Here is a 19,898-nt window from a genome sequence, read left to right on the forward strand (position 1 = left end):
CCACTTCTGTCTTAAGAAGTGTGAAGTTGGCTTTGAGAAGTTTTTTTAAGATGGTTTCCCTAATTGGGGCTGGGGGTGGGATGTGGATGTCTAGGCTGATTAGCTTGTGGTCGGATCTGACCAACGAGGAATTGACCTCTGGTGTGGAACACCGGTTTCCCATGTTGGTAATGACCAGGTCTAGGATATTGCTGCCCCTGGTGGGGGTGTGAATAAGTTGATCCAAGGTGTTGGAATTTATGAATTCTAGAAAACGTTGAGCAAAAGAGTTGGTACATTAGTAGTTTTCCCAGTTAATGGTGGGGTAGTTGAAATCGCCCATTATTAGGGTGTTGGGTTGTACCCTAATACTTTCCAGTGTATCATGAAATGAGGAGTGTGAATCCTGGGGCATGGTGGGGGGTCTGTAGCAAGCTACAATTTGGATTGCGGTCTTGCCCAGAGTTAGTTGCACTTGGATAATCTCAGATGCATTATGCTGTGCAACTAGCCTGGAGGTGTGGATATCCTTAATGAATATGGACACGCCTCTGCCTTTAGTGCTTCTTTCTGGGTTAGGTGGCCGAAAGGTGTGGTATGAATTGAAGCCTGGTAATGCAGGGGTGCTCTCTGTAGCTTTGAACCAGGTCTCTGTCACTGCACAGATGTCAATGTTCTCCGTTTTAAGGAGTGCCTCGAGTGAGTGTATTTTGAGGTTTAGACTTCTAGCATTGAGTAGCATTACCCTCAGATTTTGCTTGCTTGTACCTGTTATGGTGGTGAATTTGTCATTTGAACCTTACCTAAAAAAGGCACTATAGGGGTGGCAAGAGTCTTAGCCAGTATCCGGAATCCTAAGGGTGACAGGTGCAGGCCATCTCTGGCAAAGCATCGTGGACTGTCGATCATGTCGTCCCAGGCAGACAAATACTGGATCCCCTTAGAATGACACCAGAAGCTTAGCCAATTGTTGAAGTCAATCATTTTGTCCTTGTACTGTGGTATCATTCTGGGTGATGGCAGGATGCTACTCAGGGTTAGGGTCATACCTGCCTGGGATACAAGATCAGAGAGCTCCTCCATGTCTCTTTTCATGTAGTCCAGGGAGGTACATCTCAGGTCATTCACACCAACATGGACAATGACAGTGTCATATTTGTACTTATTGTGGAGTGACCTGAGTGCATGCGTTATGTGGCGGATCCTGGCACCTGACAGGCAGCTGACAGTAACTTTCTCCTTGTTTAGTCTAGTGAGTGGAACATCAGTGTGCCTGACTATAGAGTCACCTATGACTAGAGTGTTGGGTACATTGTTATGCCTTATGGGCTGTGGTTGAGTGGCACACTGAGTTTGTGGGCTATGTGTCATTTGGGTTGTGTTAGGGGGTGGAGTTTGCTTGCGTTTATGCTTTTAATGTCCCTGAAGCTTGGGCAGGTTTTTATTGAGAGCCTCCGTGAATATAGGTGCGTGTTTTGTGTTTCTGTGTGTGTGTTTTGGTGGTGTAGGTTTTGAGGGACTATATGATGAGTGTGGTGTAGTGCAAGTGTTTACCTTTTCCTCTTGTAAAAAGATACTAAATTTCTTGAAGAAGGGGAACTGGAGAGGATCAGAGAGAGGGACAGGGAGCTGTGTCAGGTATAGCTCTCAGATCTTCCAAGTGCAGTAGTGTTTTGTATGTGAAATCGTATATTTTAAAAGTAGAGGTTTTATTTGTTCATTTGTCAATACTTGTGGCCAATGACTTTTTTTGTGAAGGATATCCTCACAGCATTGGTGTGACTGTTGCTATCTGTTCTTTTGACAAGAGAGACTCTGTTTAGGCATCAGAGTTTAGGCACCATTTCATTTCTGTCTCACTCCTTACTCTTATATTTCCACTATATTCTCTCTTTACAAACTAACTGGTGTCTCAGCTCCTTAGCTGGACTGATTGCCTACGCTCCCTCTCCTCTGTCTGTTTCTGCCCCGCTTGCTCCCCTCCATACTTCCCTTTTGCTATCCTACCTTTGCTTCTACCTATTCTTTGCTCCTCCCCCTCCTAGGTACTTCCTTTACGAGGTGTTATAATCCCTCCTTATCCCCAGGGCGCCATCTTTAACTTAGCTCACCTCGCTGCTGCTGTGCGACATTAACTGTGCGCTCCTAGCTGCAATTAGGTACTGTAAAATTCTGTATTTGTTGCTTTTCTGTGCATTTGTCTTTAAACTATTTTGGGTAACCTATTATCCCTTTTGAACTGAACTGTATCTGGCACTCGATGTCTACCCATTTGATGTACTTTGAGTGCATGTTTCATAACCATGCGGTGGATGTACTAGCTAACTGACCATCCACACTGTTAGCTTTGTTACTATGCTGTTGCCTTTAGATGCGACCACTGTTCACAATCGGACTCTAATGACTATAACATATATTTAATTACGTTGCTACTCTAGAGCAATTTTGGCTACTGATTGCTATGTTTTTGATGTCGTCTTTCATGCGGCTGCTGTTTCTAACCTTTCATATGATGTTTTAACAAATATTGAGCGATGTTGCCTCTGTAGAGGTTTTTAGCTGTAAACTGCTTCTGGATTTATGAAATACTGATGCTGGTACTTTAAATTGTTCTATCGCTGTGGTTCATACACTCCCCTGTCTACAGCGGACCTAGCTGGTCGTAACTTAAACATAGAAGGGCTATTCAGCGTTAGCGTGTCAGCCTTATTTGTCTTTTTTCTTTTTTCATGTCCAACAGCACACGCAGCGTTATTTTGTTATACCCATGACTGAGTACATTCCTTACTTACACATAGAGCAACCTTGTACTTTTAGGGTTGGTATGTACTTACTTACACATAGAGCAACCTTGTAATTTTAGGGCTTCTAGTGTTGTACGTTTTAGCCAAGGCTATTTTTTTCAGTGACATTAGCGGGAAACATATAGCGCCTTGTTCAGCATTTCAATTCGAGGCTACTCAGTGCCTCCAGGACCCCATACAGATGCTTCAGGGGACCTACCTTGTCTAAGGCCTAGTCCTTTTACTGTTAATTTTTTAGTAGTGTTTTAATGCACTCTGGGTACCAAGTGAAGGTTTAAATAGTGCCCTTTCAAGTGCAAACTGGGCTCGGGTCTTACCTGCTACTGGGCCTCCCTACTCTTGGCGCACTTCCTTATCTAACAATATGGATCCTTGGGCATGCCCCATGCTATCCCTGTGCCTTTAGATGGAGTATATATGCTTTACTTAACAGTGTCTTTTTGAACCAAACTGCTGCAATATTTCTACTGTTGAAATGCATATGTTTAACTGGTGTACTTCTTAACTGGGTATCTATGCATTGTGTTTCTGCCCTGGCTTATACTGTTTGTAAAGTGCTACATATTGGTACAGTTGATTTGAATACTGTTCCTGTGTACTTGGCTACAGCTTTATTTTGATAGTGACTGCATTGTTTGTGTACCTGGCTACAGCTTTATTTTGATAAGTTACTGCATTTTTTTTGTGTATTTTTAACACTTTTGTATTCTCTCCCTTATTTTCTCCTGTACCAGCTAATTCTACTGCTTCACCCAGTGTCTATTTTCCCGACTGTGAAACCTACTCTACTTAAAAGACTCTGGACACTTGCACTCCTCTTCAAACCCACCTCCTCAAGATTTAAAAAGAGTATGTCTACATAATTTTGATGGTAGTTTTGACCTATTTTTACCCGGTGCAGTTTCGTTTGCTCCCAGCTAAGCCTGCCAGCAGCGGCCGCCCCCCCTCCCCTCTAGGTATCCCACAGACCACAACTAAACTTACAGTACTGGTATATTGCCTCCCTTACTCTTCCTATTCTCACTTTCTCACTCCTATTCCTTTTCATTTTTGTAGTGCTCTGTGACCCTCTCCTCCTTACACTGCCTAACTCTACCCTTCTATCTGCCAGCTCTCTCTGCTACTTTTCCTTCCTCTCAGGTCATTGTGATTAGCTCTTCTATTTCTCCCTTTCACTTTTTGTTTTACCCTGTGTGACTTTATCTGGTTTCTTTCTTTCTTCCTGCATACCTAATTTCCCCAGTGACTACTTTCTTACAGCTTGTGGTTGCTTGTCTCCAGCTCCTAGCGCTGTTCTTGTACCTTACTCTGTTCCCCTCAGGAAAGCCTCTATTTCATTTCTATTCTTACCTCTACCCCCTTAACTCTAATGTGAAGCCTGTTTCTCTCTGTTCTTTCCCCTGCTTTACAAGTTACTTCCCATTTCATTTCTGTCTCACTCCTTACTCTTATATTTCCACTATATTCTCTCTTTACAAACTAACTGGTGTCTCAGCTCCTTAGCTGGACTGATTGCCTACGCTCCCTCTCCTCTGTCTGTTTCTGCCCCGCTTCGCTCCCCTCCCTACCCCCTTATCCCACCCACCCCACGCACTCCTACTCTTATACCTCACAGTCCACACCCTCTTGTTAACACACCTATCAGGTACTACTACCTCAGTGGTGACTCTTCCCTCATAATTATTTCCTAATCCCTCCCCACCCTACATATCTCACTTCCCTCTCCTACCCAGACCTATCTTATAACACTTACCTCCTAGCCTCCTCATCCTACAAAAATACCTACCCCACCCTTTAGCACTATAATCTCTTCCCATCCTCCTCTCACCATGTCTCTAACAACTACCACTTCTACTTCCAAAACCTTTATAATAAAAAACATCTCAACTAAACTAGCAGCCCTGATATTTATCTCTCTAGTACTCACACTACCTTACCTTTTGACTTCCTATGAAATAAAACATAATTACCACCTTACAACCTCTTCCAAGCAAACTGCCTCTGAACTCCTATCCCTAAACTGTAACCACTCTAATATTACATCTACCTCCTGCTATCTTCTAGCGAAATATCATAGACTATCCCACTCCAAATGTAATAATCTTATGTCAAGGAAACAAAAAGACAAACTTAATCTAACTATTAAACCACACTCAGTACGCAAGCCTACTACCCTGACAGATGGTGATATACACCCAAACCCTGGTCCTTCTAAGATCTCTACCAAAGGCACCACAATAATTTCTAACTCACCCCTTCCACTACCAATCTCTAAGTCTAACACTTTACTCTTAGGACACCTAAATATTCGAAGTGTCAGCAACAAAATTACTCAACTTCACTCTCTTCTGCAATGTCACTCTTTTGACATCCTCTGTTTAACAGAAACCTGGTTAAAACCCCACACTAAAGATATTGAAATCATTCCCCCTGGTTACATCTTACGATTAGACCGCAATACTCATAAAGGAGGAGGAGTAGCTCTCATTTTTAAAACCGAACTTAATATATCCACAATTCCCTATGACCCCCCTGAAAACACCAACACTGAACTCCTTTTAACTAAACTACAACTTCACCCTAATAAAGCCATCTACATTATCTGTACCTACCTTCCACCTGGTAATAACTCCAATAACATAGAAAGTATTCTTAGTTGGGTTTCAACTAACCACCCACAAGAAACTATAATACTTGGAGACTTTAACCTTGATTGGTTCTCAGTAAATTCTAACAACCCAGCCTCCCATATTAATCTCCATGGCTTTACACAAACTATAAACACCTCTACTAGAACTAATAAACCTAACAACAAAGAAAGTATACTTGATTGGATCCTGGTCAACAAACCCCAACTTAATTACCTAGCAGGGACCCTGCCTGATGATATCAGTGACCATAACTTAACCTATATCATAAGGCAAAAGAATATCACTACAAATACCCCTTCAATCAGGACCATACGTAGCAAGAAATATTTTAACCTCACTCTACTTAAAACTGAGCTAAATGCGTGTGACTGGAATCCACTAAAAACTCTTCCCCTTAATGAAGCAGTTCAATACTTTAATAACAAATTCTTAACAATCTTAGATTGCCATGCTCCAAAACGAACTATCAGAATAAAAACTAAACCAGCCCCCTGGCTGTCTAAAGACACAAGACAGAAAGTATTACTCAGAAACAAACTCTGGCTAAAATGGAGAACAAGTAAACTACCCTCAGATCATCAAACCTTTAGACACCTAAGAAACATTACCAAAAAAGCTATTCTGGCTGATAAAAAACACTACTATTGTAACCCACAGCAATCTAATCATAACAATCCCCAAAAATTCTGGGCAACATTTAACAAACTTCTGCACCCTGGACAAACTTCCACTCCCTCCCCCTTGGGATCAGACAAAATTTCTTCCCTTGAAACTGCCAATGCTTTCAACTCCTTTTTCACTGATACTATCAACTCACTAGCCTCTCACCTTTCTTCAGACAACTCTAATGTTCCTCAACTTGCCTCTACTAGTTTACCAAGCTTTATTATACAGCCCATCTCTACCACCTTCATCCTAAAATGTATTCAAAAGCTTAAGCCATGTACTCCATCAGCTGACCAACTTCCATCTGAATTTCTTCAAAAAGCAGCCACTGAAATAGCCTATCCCATATCTATTCTTATTAACAGAACCATTAAAGAAGGAAACATCCCTGATATCTGGAAAATCTCACATATTATACCCTTACATAAGGGAGGAAACTCTACAGAATACTCTAATTATAGACCCATTGCCCTCCTCTCTCCACTAGCAAAAATCATGGAAAAATGTATTCACCACCAACTAATGTCCCACTTAACTAAACACAATATACTATCACATTGTCAACATGGTTTTAGACCTTTTCATAGTACTACTACTGCTCTCCTTTCCTTCACTGATTTCATTAACAAAAACCGCAATAATAATACCCTATCTTCAGCACTTTTCATTGACCTATCAAAAGCTTTTGACATCGTCAATCACCCTCTCCTCCTAAAAATCTTGGAATCACTTGCTATGGAACCAAATACCATCCAGTGGTTCTCCTCCTATCTTTTCAACAGGAAACAAGCTGTCCTCTGGGAGAATAAACTCTCCTCTCTTCTCCCGATCTCGCTCGGTGTACCACAAGGCTCAATTCTTGGACCCCTTCTTTTCTCCCTATTCATAAATGACTTACAAGTAGCTATTCCCCAAGCCACATGCATACAATATGCAGATGACTCCACACTCATCTGCTCTGCAAAAACCATCCCAGAGCTTCAAACTATTACTCAAAAGGTGTTCCATTCTGTTGAAGCATGGTTCTTAAAACGCTGCCTACTTCTTAATGCCAAAAAAACAAAACTCCTCCTTTTCAAACCCACTACCAGATTCCCCCCCTCTGGACTTCTCTATCTCTTCTATCAACAATACTCTCATATCACCTGACACTTCTACCAAACTGCTAGGTGTGACGATTGACAACAATCTTACCTTTGATTATCACATTAACAACACTATAAAAACTGTACATAGAAAGCTGGGCTCCCTCTATAGAATTAAAACATTCTTATCCCCAGCAGCCAAAGCTACATTGGCACACTCTCATCTCATTTCCACGCTTCTCTATGCCTCACCAATTTACACTAACCTAAAGAAAACCAATCTTTCTAAATTGACCACTACTTACAATAGTATAGCAAGATTTGTTACTGGTAATCAATTCAGAACTCACCACTGCCTGAACCTACAACAACTTCACTGGCTTGAATTACAAAACATGTTGCTTCTTTCTCAACTTCCCATAATCCACAGATCTTTTTATCTGCCAAACAACACTCCTTCTTTTTCTAACCTCCTCACCCCTTATTCTAACCTGAACTCACTTCGCTCCTCTAACAAACTCCTAGTTACTGCTACCAAATCCAATAACCTTGCAGGTGACTCCCTGTTCTCTAACTCTATTGGTAAACACTGGAACCTATTGCCCACTGAACTGACTTCTATTGTATCTCCTGTCCTCTTCAAACAAAAACTTAGACTCTACCTTACAAAACACTGGCTATGCCCCTGCCTCAACCCAGACTGAACCTATGTATTTGACTACCCCCTCTACCCCTTCATCTCAGGGATCTCTCCCACCCTCTGTTTTTACTTCCTCACTATTCTATTACTTACCCCTCCTCTTTCCTTCTCCTTCCTGATTATATTTCTTAGTTTACTGTAGGTTTCAAGAAATATCTAATCCAATCTAATCTATTCTAATCTATTTACATAGTTGTCTTTAAATACCCTTATCTATTTCTCTTGATGTTTGATTTTGCTAAATAAGTTATGCCTGTGTTCTGCTTCCAAGAACGATGAGTACACTATTGTATAACTGTTTATTCTGTCTATAGTAAGTTTGATTTTTTGTATAATATTTTCCTGATACAGTATAATTTTTATACTGCTCTTTATTGTATCGTATGTAATAGTTACTATGTCTATGTGGAGCTTTTCTCCCCGGGCCTCTGCTGAAAATGGAAATATATCCAGTCAGACTAGCCCGGTTAACAAATGTAAAATAAATAAAATAAATAAATAAATCAGCTACCATAACCTAATGTTGGTTGTCCCATTAAGAGAATAATCAGTAACTGAGGTCTTGGTATGAGATCATCAGTCCGATTGGTGGCAGCATATGGGGAAAGGCACAGATGATATATCAGTAATTCCTCCATAAAAATATCGTGAGCGTCTATATGCATGAAATGTGAACAGTTAGTTAAGTCTCCGTCACTGTTGGTAAACTGGCACTAGGAGGCATTGGATTTAGGCTGAGATGAATGAAATTCTGAGGAGTCAATGCTGAAGCTGACTGTGTGTTGTTTATTGGGGTGTGACAGGTGTTGGTCATGATCCAGATCTGTTGTATGCATTTGCTGTAAGCATTTAAGATTAGTCACCTTCTTCCATAAGAATGTGGCAACAGTGGTGCATATTTGTGCTGCTTATACCCTGCTATCTGTCACAGGGCAACAAAAAGTCAAGGGTAGCTTTATCAGAAACAGCAAAAGAGACTGGCAGACACTTGGCTTTTCCAGATTTTTTATATCATTTAGATGCGTAGCTTACCAAAGTTTTATGCCAGACAAATTTTTCATATAGCACAGTATGAAAACAGATAAAATCAGCTGAGCCCAAATGTAAAACAAATCTATATTTGCAAAATTTACTTTCCTCAGTTCAAACTCAGCTATCTGCCATATGGATCATACATCAACATGTAATGATTTATAGGTTCATAGGTAGGTACTAAGCTATTGGCCCTAGGGCTAATACAAGCCTAGCCAAAAATGTACCCTGGCTTTCGCCATCCAAGAAAATTATTTTCCTGTGCCCCTGTCAAGCAGAACCACAGAAGTGATCCCCGGGGTGAATTTCCTATTACCCATCCAATCATTAAGATTTTTCTTGAAGAGTGCTAATGAGGAGCTCTGTTTGACATAGATAGGTAGCCTGTTCCAGAGTATGGGAAGTCTCTGGGACAGGAATCTATCCCTCCAGCATGTTCTGTTTATTGTGGTGACAAGGTTTAGGTCCCTAGACCGTGTAGCTCGGAGGGATTGGGATTTCTTTAAGTGGAGCATGTCCAACAGCTCTGGGTTTGACATAGCTTTGTATGTTAGGCAGAGATCGCCTCTGAGGAGGCGATATGTGACAGAGTAAAGCTGGAGTTTTTTGAGACAGTCTGCGTAAGGCATCTGTTTGAGGCCAGTAATCCTCTTTGTGAGGTATTTCTGTGGCCTTTCCAGTTGTTGTAGATGTCTTGTGAGGTACATACCAAAAGGGGTATTGTACTCTATAATGGGTCTAATGAGTGATGAGTAGAGGGGAACAATGACCTCTTTTTTTCTGAATGAGAAACCTTTTGTGATGAGGTGTGCCACGTAGAAGGATTTCCTGACCACTGTGGCGATGTGATTATCAAAGGAGAGACAACTGTCCACCTGTGTTACAAGGTCTCTTATCACACTTTCGGTGTTAAGTAGACTACCGCCTATGTGGTAGTTCATGGGTACAGAGTTTTTACCAAAGGGGGTGACAATGCACTTTTTGGCATTGAGTTTGAGACCATGTCTTTGACACCAGGCATCTGTCTCAGTGAGGCCCTTTTGTAGGATGTCCACATCGTTAGGAGTTTCAATTACGGCTCCTAGTTTCCAGTCATCTGCAAATTTAGTTAGCCAAAGACCTTCTGTCTTAGCCTGTACTTCAGAGAAGTAGATACCAAACAGGAGAGGACCCAGGACTGAACCCTGTGGTACTCCACTTGTCACTGGTCTGAAGTTTGATTTGGAGTCTGCTACTTTCATGGTGTGGGTTCTTTCAGTAAGCCAGTTGGCAACCCATCTTGTGACATAGGGATTTATACCTAGTTTAGTGAGTTTATCTATAATTCCAGAGTGGGGATGGTGTAGAACGCCTTGGCAAGATCTAGATAGGCTGTGTGAACCACCTTACCCTCATCTATGGCTTTGGTGACTACTTCAAAGAAGTCTGTCAGGTTTAGGAGACATGATCTGCCTTTTACAAACCCAAACTGTGTGGGGTCCAGAGTTTGGAGATCTCCAATGTCTTTGTTTATGAGTTCCATGATGATACAGTCCATGGCCTTGCAGATGAGGCTAGTCAGGCTAATGGGGCAGTAGTTCCCAGGGTCTGTTGTGGCCCACCCCCTTTGTGGAGTGGGATAACTGTAGCGGTGCACCATTCAATGGGCACAAAGCCTGAGGTGAGGCTATGATTGAACATGGTACTTAGGTGGGGTGCCAGTTCATTCTGTAGTTCATGTAGAAGGCAGCCTGGGATGTTGTCAGGTCCCATGGATGCTGTGTTCTTGGCTTTGGAGAGTGAAGTTTTTACCTGTGCAGCCATGATTACAGGAACTCTGCATTCTTCCGGTATAAAGATGGGCCCTTTAGGGGGGGAGAGGGGGGTAAAGTTAGCACTGAACCTATCTGCCAGGATGTTGGCAATATCAGTTGGTTCTGTATATTTAGTGTCATTGTACTGTAACTCAGAGCAGATCTGAGTGTTGCCATTGAAATTTTTGACATAGCTATAGAATGCTTTGTGATTGTCTTTAAAATCAGTGGCAATTTTGTTTTCATAACTAGCTTTGGAGGATTTTATGAGGGATCTCAGCTTCTTACTGAGGCTGACCAGGGAGTTCCTCCAATCGTGGGATTTTACTCTTTTTTGCAACAGTTTCTTTCTTCTGTTGTAGAGTTTGTTTATGGCAGAAGACCACCAGATTGGCTTCCTTTTTTTGGAGGATAGCATCTTGGTTCTGTTAGGGATAGCATGATCCATGCACTCGTGTAAGTGTTTATAAAGTGCATTTGTGTAGGATTCAACAGTCGTACCTCTATTATCCATCTACATGGGTGTCGTGAAGTTTGCCACTTCTGTCTTAAGAAGCATGAAGTTAGCTTTGGAGAAATTTTTTACGGTTGTTTTCCCAATTGGGGGGGGGTGGGATGTGGATGTCTAGGGTGATTAGCTTGTGGTCAGATCTGACCAACGAGGAGCTGACCTCTGGTGTGGAACACCGGTCACCCATGTTGGTGATGACCAGGTCTAGGATATTGCTGCCCCTGGTGGGGGTGTGGATAAGTTGATCCAAAGCATTGGAATTGATGATTTCCAGAAAACGTTGAGCAAAAGAGTTGGTACACAAGTAGTTTTCCCAGTTAATGGTAGGGTAGTTGAAATCACCCATTATTAGAGTATTGGGTTGTACCATAATATTTTCCAGTGTATCAAGAAAAGAGGAGTGGGAATCCTGGGGCATGGTGGGGGGTCTGTAGCAAGCTACAATCTGGATTGTGGTTTTGCCCAGAGTTAGTTGAACTTGGATAATCTCGGATGCATTATGCTGAGCAACTGGCTTAGAGGTGTGGATATCCTTAATGAATATGGACACACCTCCACCTTTAGTGTTTCGGTGCAGGTTTGGTGGCCGAAAGGTGTGGTATGAATTATAGCCTGGTAATGCAGGGGTGCTCTCTGGAGCTTTGAACCAGGTCTCTGTCACTGCACAAATGTCAATGTTCTTCATTTTAAGGAGTGCCTCGAGTGAGTGCATTTTGAGGTTTAGACTTCTAGCATTGAGTAGCATTACCCTCAGATTTTGCTTGCTTGTACCTGTTTATTCTTAAATGAACAACAATAAATTGTCTATAGAGTTCTTATGTCCCTTTCTGTGACTTATTATTTTCACTCATCTTACGTTGGATGTATTATCTTAAACTGGGAGCAAATTCTCTTAGAGAACATAACTTTTATCTGCTATAAGAGGCAAAACTGAATGACATTTGACAGCCCCTTCTGTATATTTGTGTGAGAAAATGCAGAGTAGACTTTAAATTAAAGAAGACTCCTTGGGATTTTTATTTTTGTTGCATTTATTTTTAATGGACTCAAAAAAATTAATTTAAAAGGCAAACAACTCATGTGTACACCCTACAAATTTATTTTGCAGACTTCACAAAATACTTTCCAGTTGACTTGGTTCAAGTGGGAAACAAGTGAGGCTGATAAAGGCCAATTCAATTTGTTGCTCACTTAACCAGTGATCCACTCACATGAATCTATTATCTGAAAATCTCTTTCAAGAAAATAATCTGTACACCAAGCTAACCAAAATTTTCTGTAATTATAATGATAAAATACTAGTGGTATTGTCATATTTTATGAAGTTTTAATTTTCTTTATATCAAAATATTCAAAAATGGTCTAGAAAAATGTAACTTTTTTTCTTTCTTTCTTTGGGACAGAAAAGACTAGCAAAACTTGAATTCCAATAATTGTATGTCATTACACTTGCAGTTACACATAAGGGCCAGAAATGAAAAAAAAAATCTCCTCAATAAATAGCGTGTATCACATATCACTTGCTAAAGGAAGATGTTTAGACCTTGTATTAAAAGTACTTAAAATGGTAAACATTTCAAGGCAGATTTTATGTGATTAATTTAATTGTTAACCAAGTTAGTGAACTGATGCAATACATACACTTTACAATGACAGCTGAACTAACTATGATGTATGGGGACAGTTTAGTGTAGCCAACCAACCGATCAATCTATTTTGTGAGGTATTTGTGAGTGCTATTTTATGAGGTGCAAGGAAATTTGGGTACACAGAGAAAACCTGCAAGGCCACAAGGACAACACACATCTTTTGCCCAGACAGTAAATGGAAGCCAGGACTGAACACTGGATCAGAGAGATACAAGGGAGAAACCTTAGCCACTAAACATGATTAGGGTCAAGAATGGGGTGCTAGCCTCTAACAATGTAGGGCAGGTTGTGAGGGATGCAGATAATTCACAGCTGAGCTTCAGTGTGAAAATGTGTGGTATAGCAGCAGAAATTGAAAGACGTATGCATTGTTAGAAGTATTCTGGTCACCATGCTATGCAGCATGAGAACGTCCAGCAGATTGGTGGCATGCGGTGCCCAGAGGTTGCACTTAAAAGATGGATGCATTTTTACCATTACAAGGGGGAAATATCAAGGTCTCATCTGATAGCATTTTGTTTGGCATTATGACTCCATGTGGATCCACAGTAAAAGCTAACAATTCAGTAATACAAATGCCAACAAGGTGTGCTAAGTAAGATACCAGGAACTGACAAACACGTATGATGTATGTGGAAGTGCAGAACTTCCATTACTCATGTGATATGGCAGTCACCTGTTTACATCAGTAGATGACAAATCTGGGTCTGAAACTAGAGAATATTATCAAGCACTGACAGCAAACACTAAGGATTGGGTCTTGAGGACTCAAAGGCAGAAGACAGCAATTTTCAAAAGTACACTTCACGTGGGTATTGTCTTACTATAGGTACTAATGTTTTGAAGTATTTAAGGGTTAGCTGCTAAATACACTGGACCAAACTCACAGCACCCAAACATCTAATCAAGGAGCTAATTTAAAATGTACTCAGCATTAGGCACACATCGCATTAAAACAGATTCAAGTCAGAAAGAGAAGCTGTGTGGAAGATGATAATATTTAGTAAATTACTGTGACAGTACAATTAAGTGTGAAAGTACAAATAAGGAAGTAAAAGAGGATTTGCTTAGAGTTGCTTCTGAATAGGACATAGTCAGCTTTGTGTTGTAGGATCCCTGTCTGTGGCATTTGGAAAACCATGTGGGCTTATATTGGGCACACTGGTATTAGTTACATCTAATGGTCTCTGTACTACTGCAAAAAACACTGTTTTTTTTTTCTTTTGGAAAGCACCCGTGTGATATTCCAGCAATGCTATCCTTTTTTATTCAGTACCCAGAAACAAATGGAATATAGTACCTTCAGTTCTCTGCTCCCTTCCAGCTTTGTTCTGCGTATAACAATGAATGCTCTGGCATTGTAAGGTCAGACAGAGAGGATATTCTGCAATGTTCTTATCTTAGTAATTTTGCCATTCCTATACCAAATCATTTCCCGTCTAGCTCTTCTAATCATACATTGAAGTTGTCAGTACATTACTGCATTAATGAATTCACTTACTTCTCATCTTCCCTTCAACTTATGGGAAACTCTTTGCACATGCTGACATTAGAGAAGGAAACAGAAACAGGTGACCAAAATTTAGCATCTTGACCTTGTCACTAATGAACTAAAAACCCTGACTGTTACTTTATACTGTCTATTTACACGTTACAGGAAACTCGTGTTCCTATAGTCTTGGGGCTTAAACAGAATATCTTAAGACACACCAAATGAAGGCTGCAATGGTGTTCTGCAAGGGAAACCAATGCACGTTTCTGAGATTATTGGTTACATTGGACAGTGCAGATATGGGGATACACCTTTTCTATCACCAAATGTCAGGGCAGACAAACGACATATGTAGGTAATCTGTTACCTGTAAGGAAAAACAATCTATGAAAGACAACACCAAACAATGTGATCAATGTGGTGTTCAGAGGTGTATAAATGGCAGCAGCTGGTGCTACAGAAAACATTTTATTACTGAGAATGACAGCAGTCACACAGCAGATGATGCAAAAATAAACACTACTAAGAACACAAGTGCAATTAAAGACCATGTAGTAAGCCTTGTCATTATGTGCATGTTGTCTTTTCTTGATCTGTTTACAGCCACAGCTGCCTTTTCTGGCAATATCTTTCTTTCCACATGGTTAAAAAAAAAGTATTTTTACCTGCAGAAACCATCACTGCCAGCATTCGCAAAACTCTCATTTAAATGGATCGTTTCCTTAACCTTTTCAAAAATAAGAAATAAAAAGCATCAGCAAATTATAAAAATCAACTTATTTCATTTTTCTCTGCATGAAGTGTTATAATATTTACACAAACATATTTCATTCAATTAAGCAAAAGAAAAAAGTGAGAGAAATTGCCTAAAACTTTAACAAGTCAGACACTGTGTTTATATGGCCAAGTAATTTTATTATTTGTGCCAAGGTTAACAACAGGGTAGATGTTGTGGCATAACAAAACTTATATGCTCCTTTGATATCATGCAGATGTACTTCTCTAGGAAATTAAAGCTGATGAACTTGAGATACCAAAAGCATACAAATCAGAGAGCTACTCAAGCCTAATTTCTAATTATTTGAAAACATTTCCTTTATGTGCAACACTGAGTGCTAAATTATTGAAGAAGCTTGTATTATTCCATAAATGTCAGCTAAGCAGGTTAGCCACTTTTCCTGGTGTTATAAGATTAGAAAGATGTGGGTTTTTGCCGTACACGTCACCTGGGTTCATACTGTGGCAATGGCATTACAATACAGCATAAGAATAGAGCTAAACTCCCCAAATACAAACCCTCAGGAAAGACATTAAATTGAGGTCTTGTCTGTCTGTTCAGATGGTATGTTAGCGGAAGTTTAAAGATCCAGTGGCTCTTTCCCATAATGCATGTGGGAATTGTAAAAAATTGTAAACGCAGTTCAGCAAACATCAAAATTAGGAAAAAATTAATGAAGCTAACAAGCCAAGGAAAAAATATTGGAACATATCCAGCAGTTAAACCAAGATTTCTAATTCATCCTTATGGTGAGTGGCTGTAAGCATAAATGTGTTTAAACTGTTATACTATACTGCACAGTGTTGCTGTTTAATATAGAATAAACATTGCTGTAATAAACCTTATAGAACTGACAAGACCTGGCAGGCTACCTTATATTCCCCAGACAGAGCCACATCATATATTGTCTAACAACAAGTATCGGTATCCCTGTTGATTACAGCAAAAATCCCATACCCCTTTCATAAAAGAACAGGAAATCCATAAATATTCAGCAATTTCTCTTGCACACTCATATGCTGATACAGTATACACTCTCAGTTTTATCTATATACAGTGGATAGAAAAAGTTTATACACCCCTGTTAAAGTGCCAGGTTTTTGTGATATAAAAAAATGAGACCACAATAAATCATTTTAAACCTTTTCCCACTTTTAATGTGACCTACAATCTGTACAATTCAACTGAAAAACAAACAATTCTGTTAGGGGAAAAATATAAAAAATAAAAAATGTGCAATACGCTGACTGCAGACGTGTGCACACCCTTAAAGTAATACTTTGTCAAAGCATCTTTTGATTTAATTACAACATTCAGTATTCTTGGGTACACACCTGCCATCAATTAAAGAGACTCTGATTAACCCCAAATAAAGTTCAGTTGTCCTAGTAGGATTTTCGTGACATTTACTCAGTTGCCTGCTACAGCAAAAGCCATGGTTTGCAGAGAGCTTGCAAAGCATCAAAGGGATCTCATTGTTGAAAGATATCAGTCAGGAGAAGGGTACAAAAGATTTCCACAGCACTGGATATACCATGAAACACATTGAGGAAAGTCATCAAAAAGTGGAGAAAATAGACAGCAGCGACATTGCAAAGAACTGGATGTCCCTCCAAAATTGATGAAAAGACAAGACAAAAACTGGTGAGGGAGGCTGCCAAGAGACCTATAGCAACACTGAAGTTGCTGCAGGAATTTCTGGCAAGTACTGGTTGTGTACTACATGACAACAATCTCCGATATTCTCCATATGTCTGGACTATGAGGTAGGTTTGCAAGATGGAAGCCTTTTCTTACATAGAAAAACATCCAGGCCTGGCTAAAAATTGCAAAACAATACGTCAAGTCTCCAAAAAGGATGTGGGAAAATTTGTTAAGGTCTGATGAGTCCAAGGTTGAACTTCTTGGCCACAATTGCAAAAGGTATGTTTGGAGCAAAAACAACACTCTGCATCACCAAAAGAACACCATCCCCAGGACGAAGCATGGTGGTGGCAGTATCATGCTTTGGGGTTGCTTTTCATCAGCTGGAACTGGGGCTTTAGTCAAGGTCGAGGGAATTATGAACAGTTCCAAATACCAGTCACTTTTGGCCCAAAACCTTCAGGCGTCTGCTAGAAAGCTGAAGAGGAAGAGGAATTTCACCTTTCAACTTGACAATGACCCCAAGCATACATCCAAATCAGCAAAAGAATGGCTTCACCAGAAGAAATAGCCCAGCCAGAGCCCAGACCTAAATACAATAGAAAATCTGTGGGGTGACCTGAAGATGGCTGTGCACAAGAGATGCCCTCGCAATCTGACAGATTTGGAGCACTTTTCTAAGGAAGAGTGGGCAAATATTTGCAAATCAAGATGTGCCATGCTGATAGACTTTTACCCAGAAGACTGAATGCTGTAATTAAATCAAAAGGTGCTTCAACAAAGTATTAGTTTAAGGGTGTGCACACAACAAAATATCAGTTTAAGGGTTTGCACACTTATGCAACCGGCATATTGTATGTTTTTTACTTTTTCTATTTTTTCCCCTCACAGATTTGTTTTCCAACTGAATTGTACAGGTTTATAGGTCACATTAAATGTGGGAAAAGTTTTGAAATGATTTATTGTGGTTTCATTTTTTTTTATATCACAAAAACCTGGCATTTTAACAGGGGTGTGTAAACTTTTTATATCCACTGTATTTTATATTAGACTGAGTTACCTTTCTTGCTAAGTTATTTTGGGAACAGCTTTACATAAAACATAAAATAATTCTAATCTGTAATAACATATTCCTAACACCTAATATTTCATATGCTATTTATAAGGAAATGAGGATTTGTAGTTAAGAGACAATGGTCTGAATACTTTTATGAGATAGATTCTGAAAAGCTAGCATAGCTGACAACCTCTGACATTCTGCCACCCACATTACCCTGATAGCAAGTTTCAACCCACATCACTCCTGGTTATGATATGATTCCAGAAGTGGTGTAAAACCTACACTTTCCTTAGCAACAACAAGACCTGCTATGTGATGAAATGGTAATGATATTCTGAAACACTCTATATTAATGAAATTTGTTACCCATTCCTAGCATAGCCCAGCCACTGCTAAGGCTGCCACACATCTGCCAAGTTCACCTCATGCCACCCATTTCCACAGCTTCTCCTATATGTCAGAACTAGTAATGCAGGCATTGAGCTGCTTGAAGTGCCAGGGCTGACATACAGGTAGAGTTACAAGTCCCAAAGCAGTCTGGCTTTGCAGTACCATCAGTATGATGGGTATGCAAATGCATGCACGATGGGTAACAAGTCTGCCCTGCATGCATTCTTCCTATCTAAACAATAGGACATCCATGCCAAGCAGCTGTATAAGTTAAGTACAGTTAGTTTTTCATCCAAATAGTATGCTTTAAGATGTGCACTGTAAAATTAGTATGGCAGTGACAATACATTACCATGCATGGCAGTGACAATATATCCATGACTGTTCCTGATGGCTTCCCTAAATCTAAAACAGCTCTACCTGTATAAGAGACCTGGTATTGCAGAATTTGAGCTTACAACCATATACTGTCTGTAATACCAATTCCATTTACAAAAAAATAAAACCCCAATCACTTTCAAAAAAAAGAAAAACTGCTCTCTAGTCCCGCTGATATAACTTCTAAAAAAAACAAAATGTTGCTGTTTTCACCATTCAAAGGTCCAGCCCCTTTAAATTTACGATCCAAGCAAAGGACAAACACACTTAATTCTCCTCCGACATAAAATTATTGGTTTAATCTAAAAATAATAAAAATAAATTCACTCCATAATAAACCAATGATTAAATCCAATAATAAAAAAATATAGCTATATAGAATAAAGAGATTCTCTTGACCCAATGCACCCAAGCCCAGCCCCCAATACTCTTTCCTCCACACTCTACTCATCTCAATTATTCAATATTAATATTAAAAAACACTCAAAAACAACCTCCTGCTATAATCATATCATATGGTTTGTTTACCGATTACCATATAACACCCATCACTGCACCAATAGCTACCAAAGCAGCCTGCTTTTAGCCAAAACATATCTCATATAACCTTTTTAGTCCTTACGCCCAAAATAATTTATAACAACCCTGACTACTCTCCACACCAAAAAACTTATCTCCTCTGCAACACCCTCAGACACTGAGGCCTCTCCAGCTAAAACCACCAAAAAAACCAAAACATGGCCGGAGACGGAGACTTCTTTCAACAAATAACTAGGAGAATCTGGACAAAATTCCTCCCTGACACATTACCTCACTGCCCTTAAGTCTATTATTTACTAAACTAAATCTCTATCTTCGGTCAACACACATACTACTGCTACTAACTACCTACCTAGCTATCTCTCTCTGACTACACATTTCCTAGACTCAGGGGTCTCAAATATATCTACTGGAATCATTCATATATATATGTATCAACAAACTTATCTTGATTTGATTTTATAAAACTAAAACTTTTACCTATTTTATTTAATATAGTTGTTTTTTTTTTTTTTTTGTTTGTTTTATTGTCTTGTCTGGAGCTTTTCTCCCCGGGCCTCCGCTGAAAATGGACATGTATCCAGTCGGATCCTCCCGGTTAACAAATGTAAAATAAAAATAAAAATAAATAAAATTTTACAGATGGGGAGCTGTTATCACACTGTAACACCACACCCATTGATTCCAGTGGGCTACTCTGGGCACTGGTTCAGGTTTTTACAGTGTCATCCGTAACTAGTATAAAA

General features: G+C 39.8%; 1 protein-coding gene across 1 annotated transcript in view; it reads right to left on the bottom strand.

Annotated features, from left to right (window-relative positions):
• LOC122789943 (arf-GAP with Rho-GAP domain, ANK repeat and PH domain-containing protein 1-like) overlaps positions 1-19,898 on the bottom strand; it is a 1,460,469-nt gene that overhangs the window by 1,008,982 nt on the left and 431,589 nt on the right. The window contains exon 5 of the mRNA XM_044057421.1: positions 15,028-15,089. Coding sequence (XP_043913356.1) covers positions 15,028-15,089 — 62 coding nt within the window. The remainder of the gene's footprint in view (positions 1-15,027; positions 15,090-19,898) is intronic.

This window comes from Protopterus annectens, chromosome 15.part0, assembly GCF_019279795.1.
Source record: "Protopterus annectens isolate FY-2018-M chromosome 15.part0, PAN1.0, whole genome shotgun sequence".
NCBI lineage: Eukaryota > Metazoa > Chordata > Ceratodontiformes > Protopteridae > Protopterus > Protopterus annectens.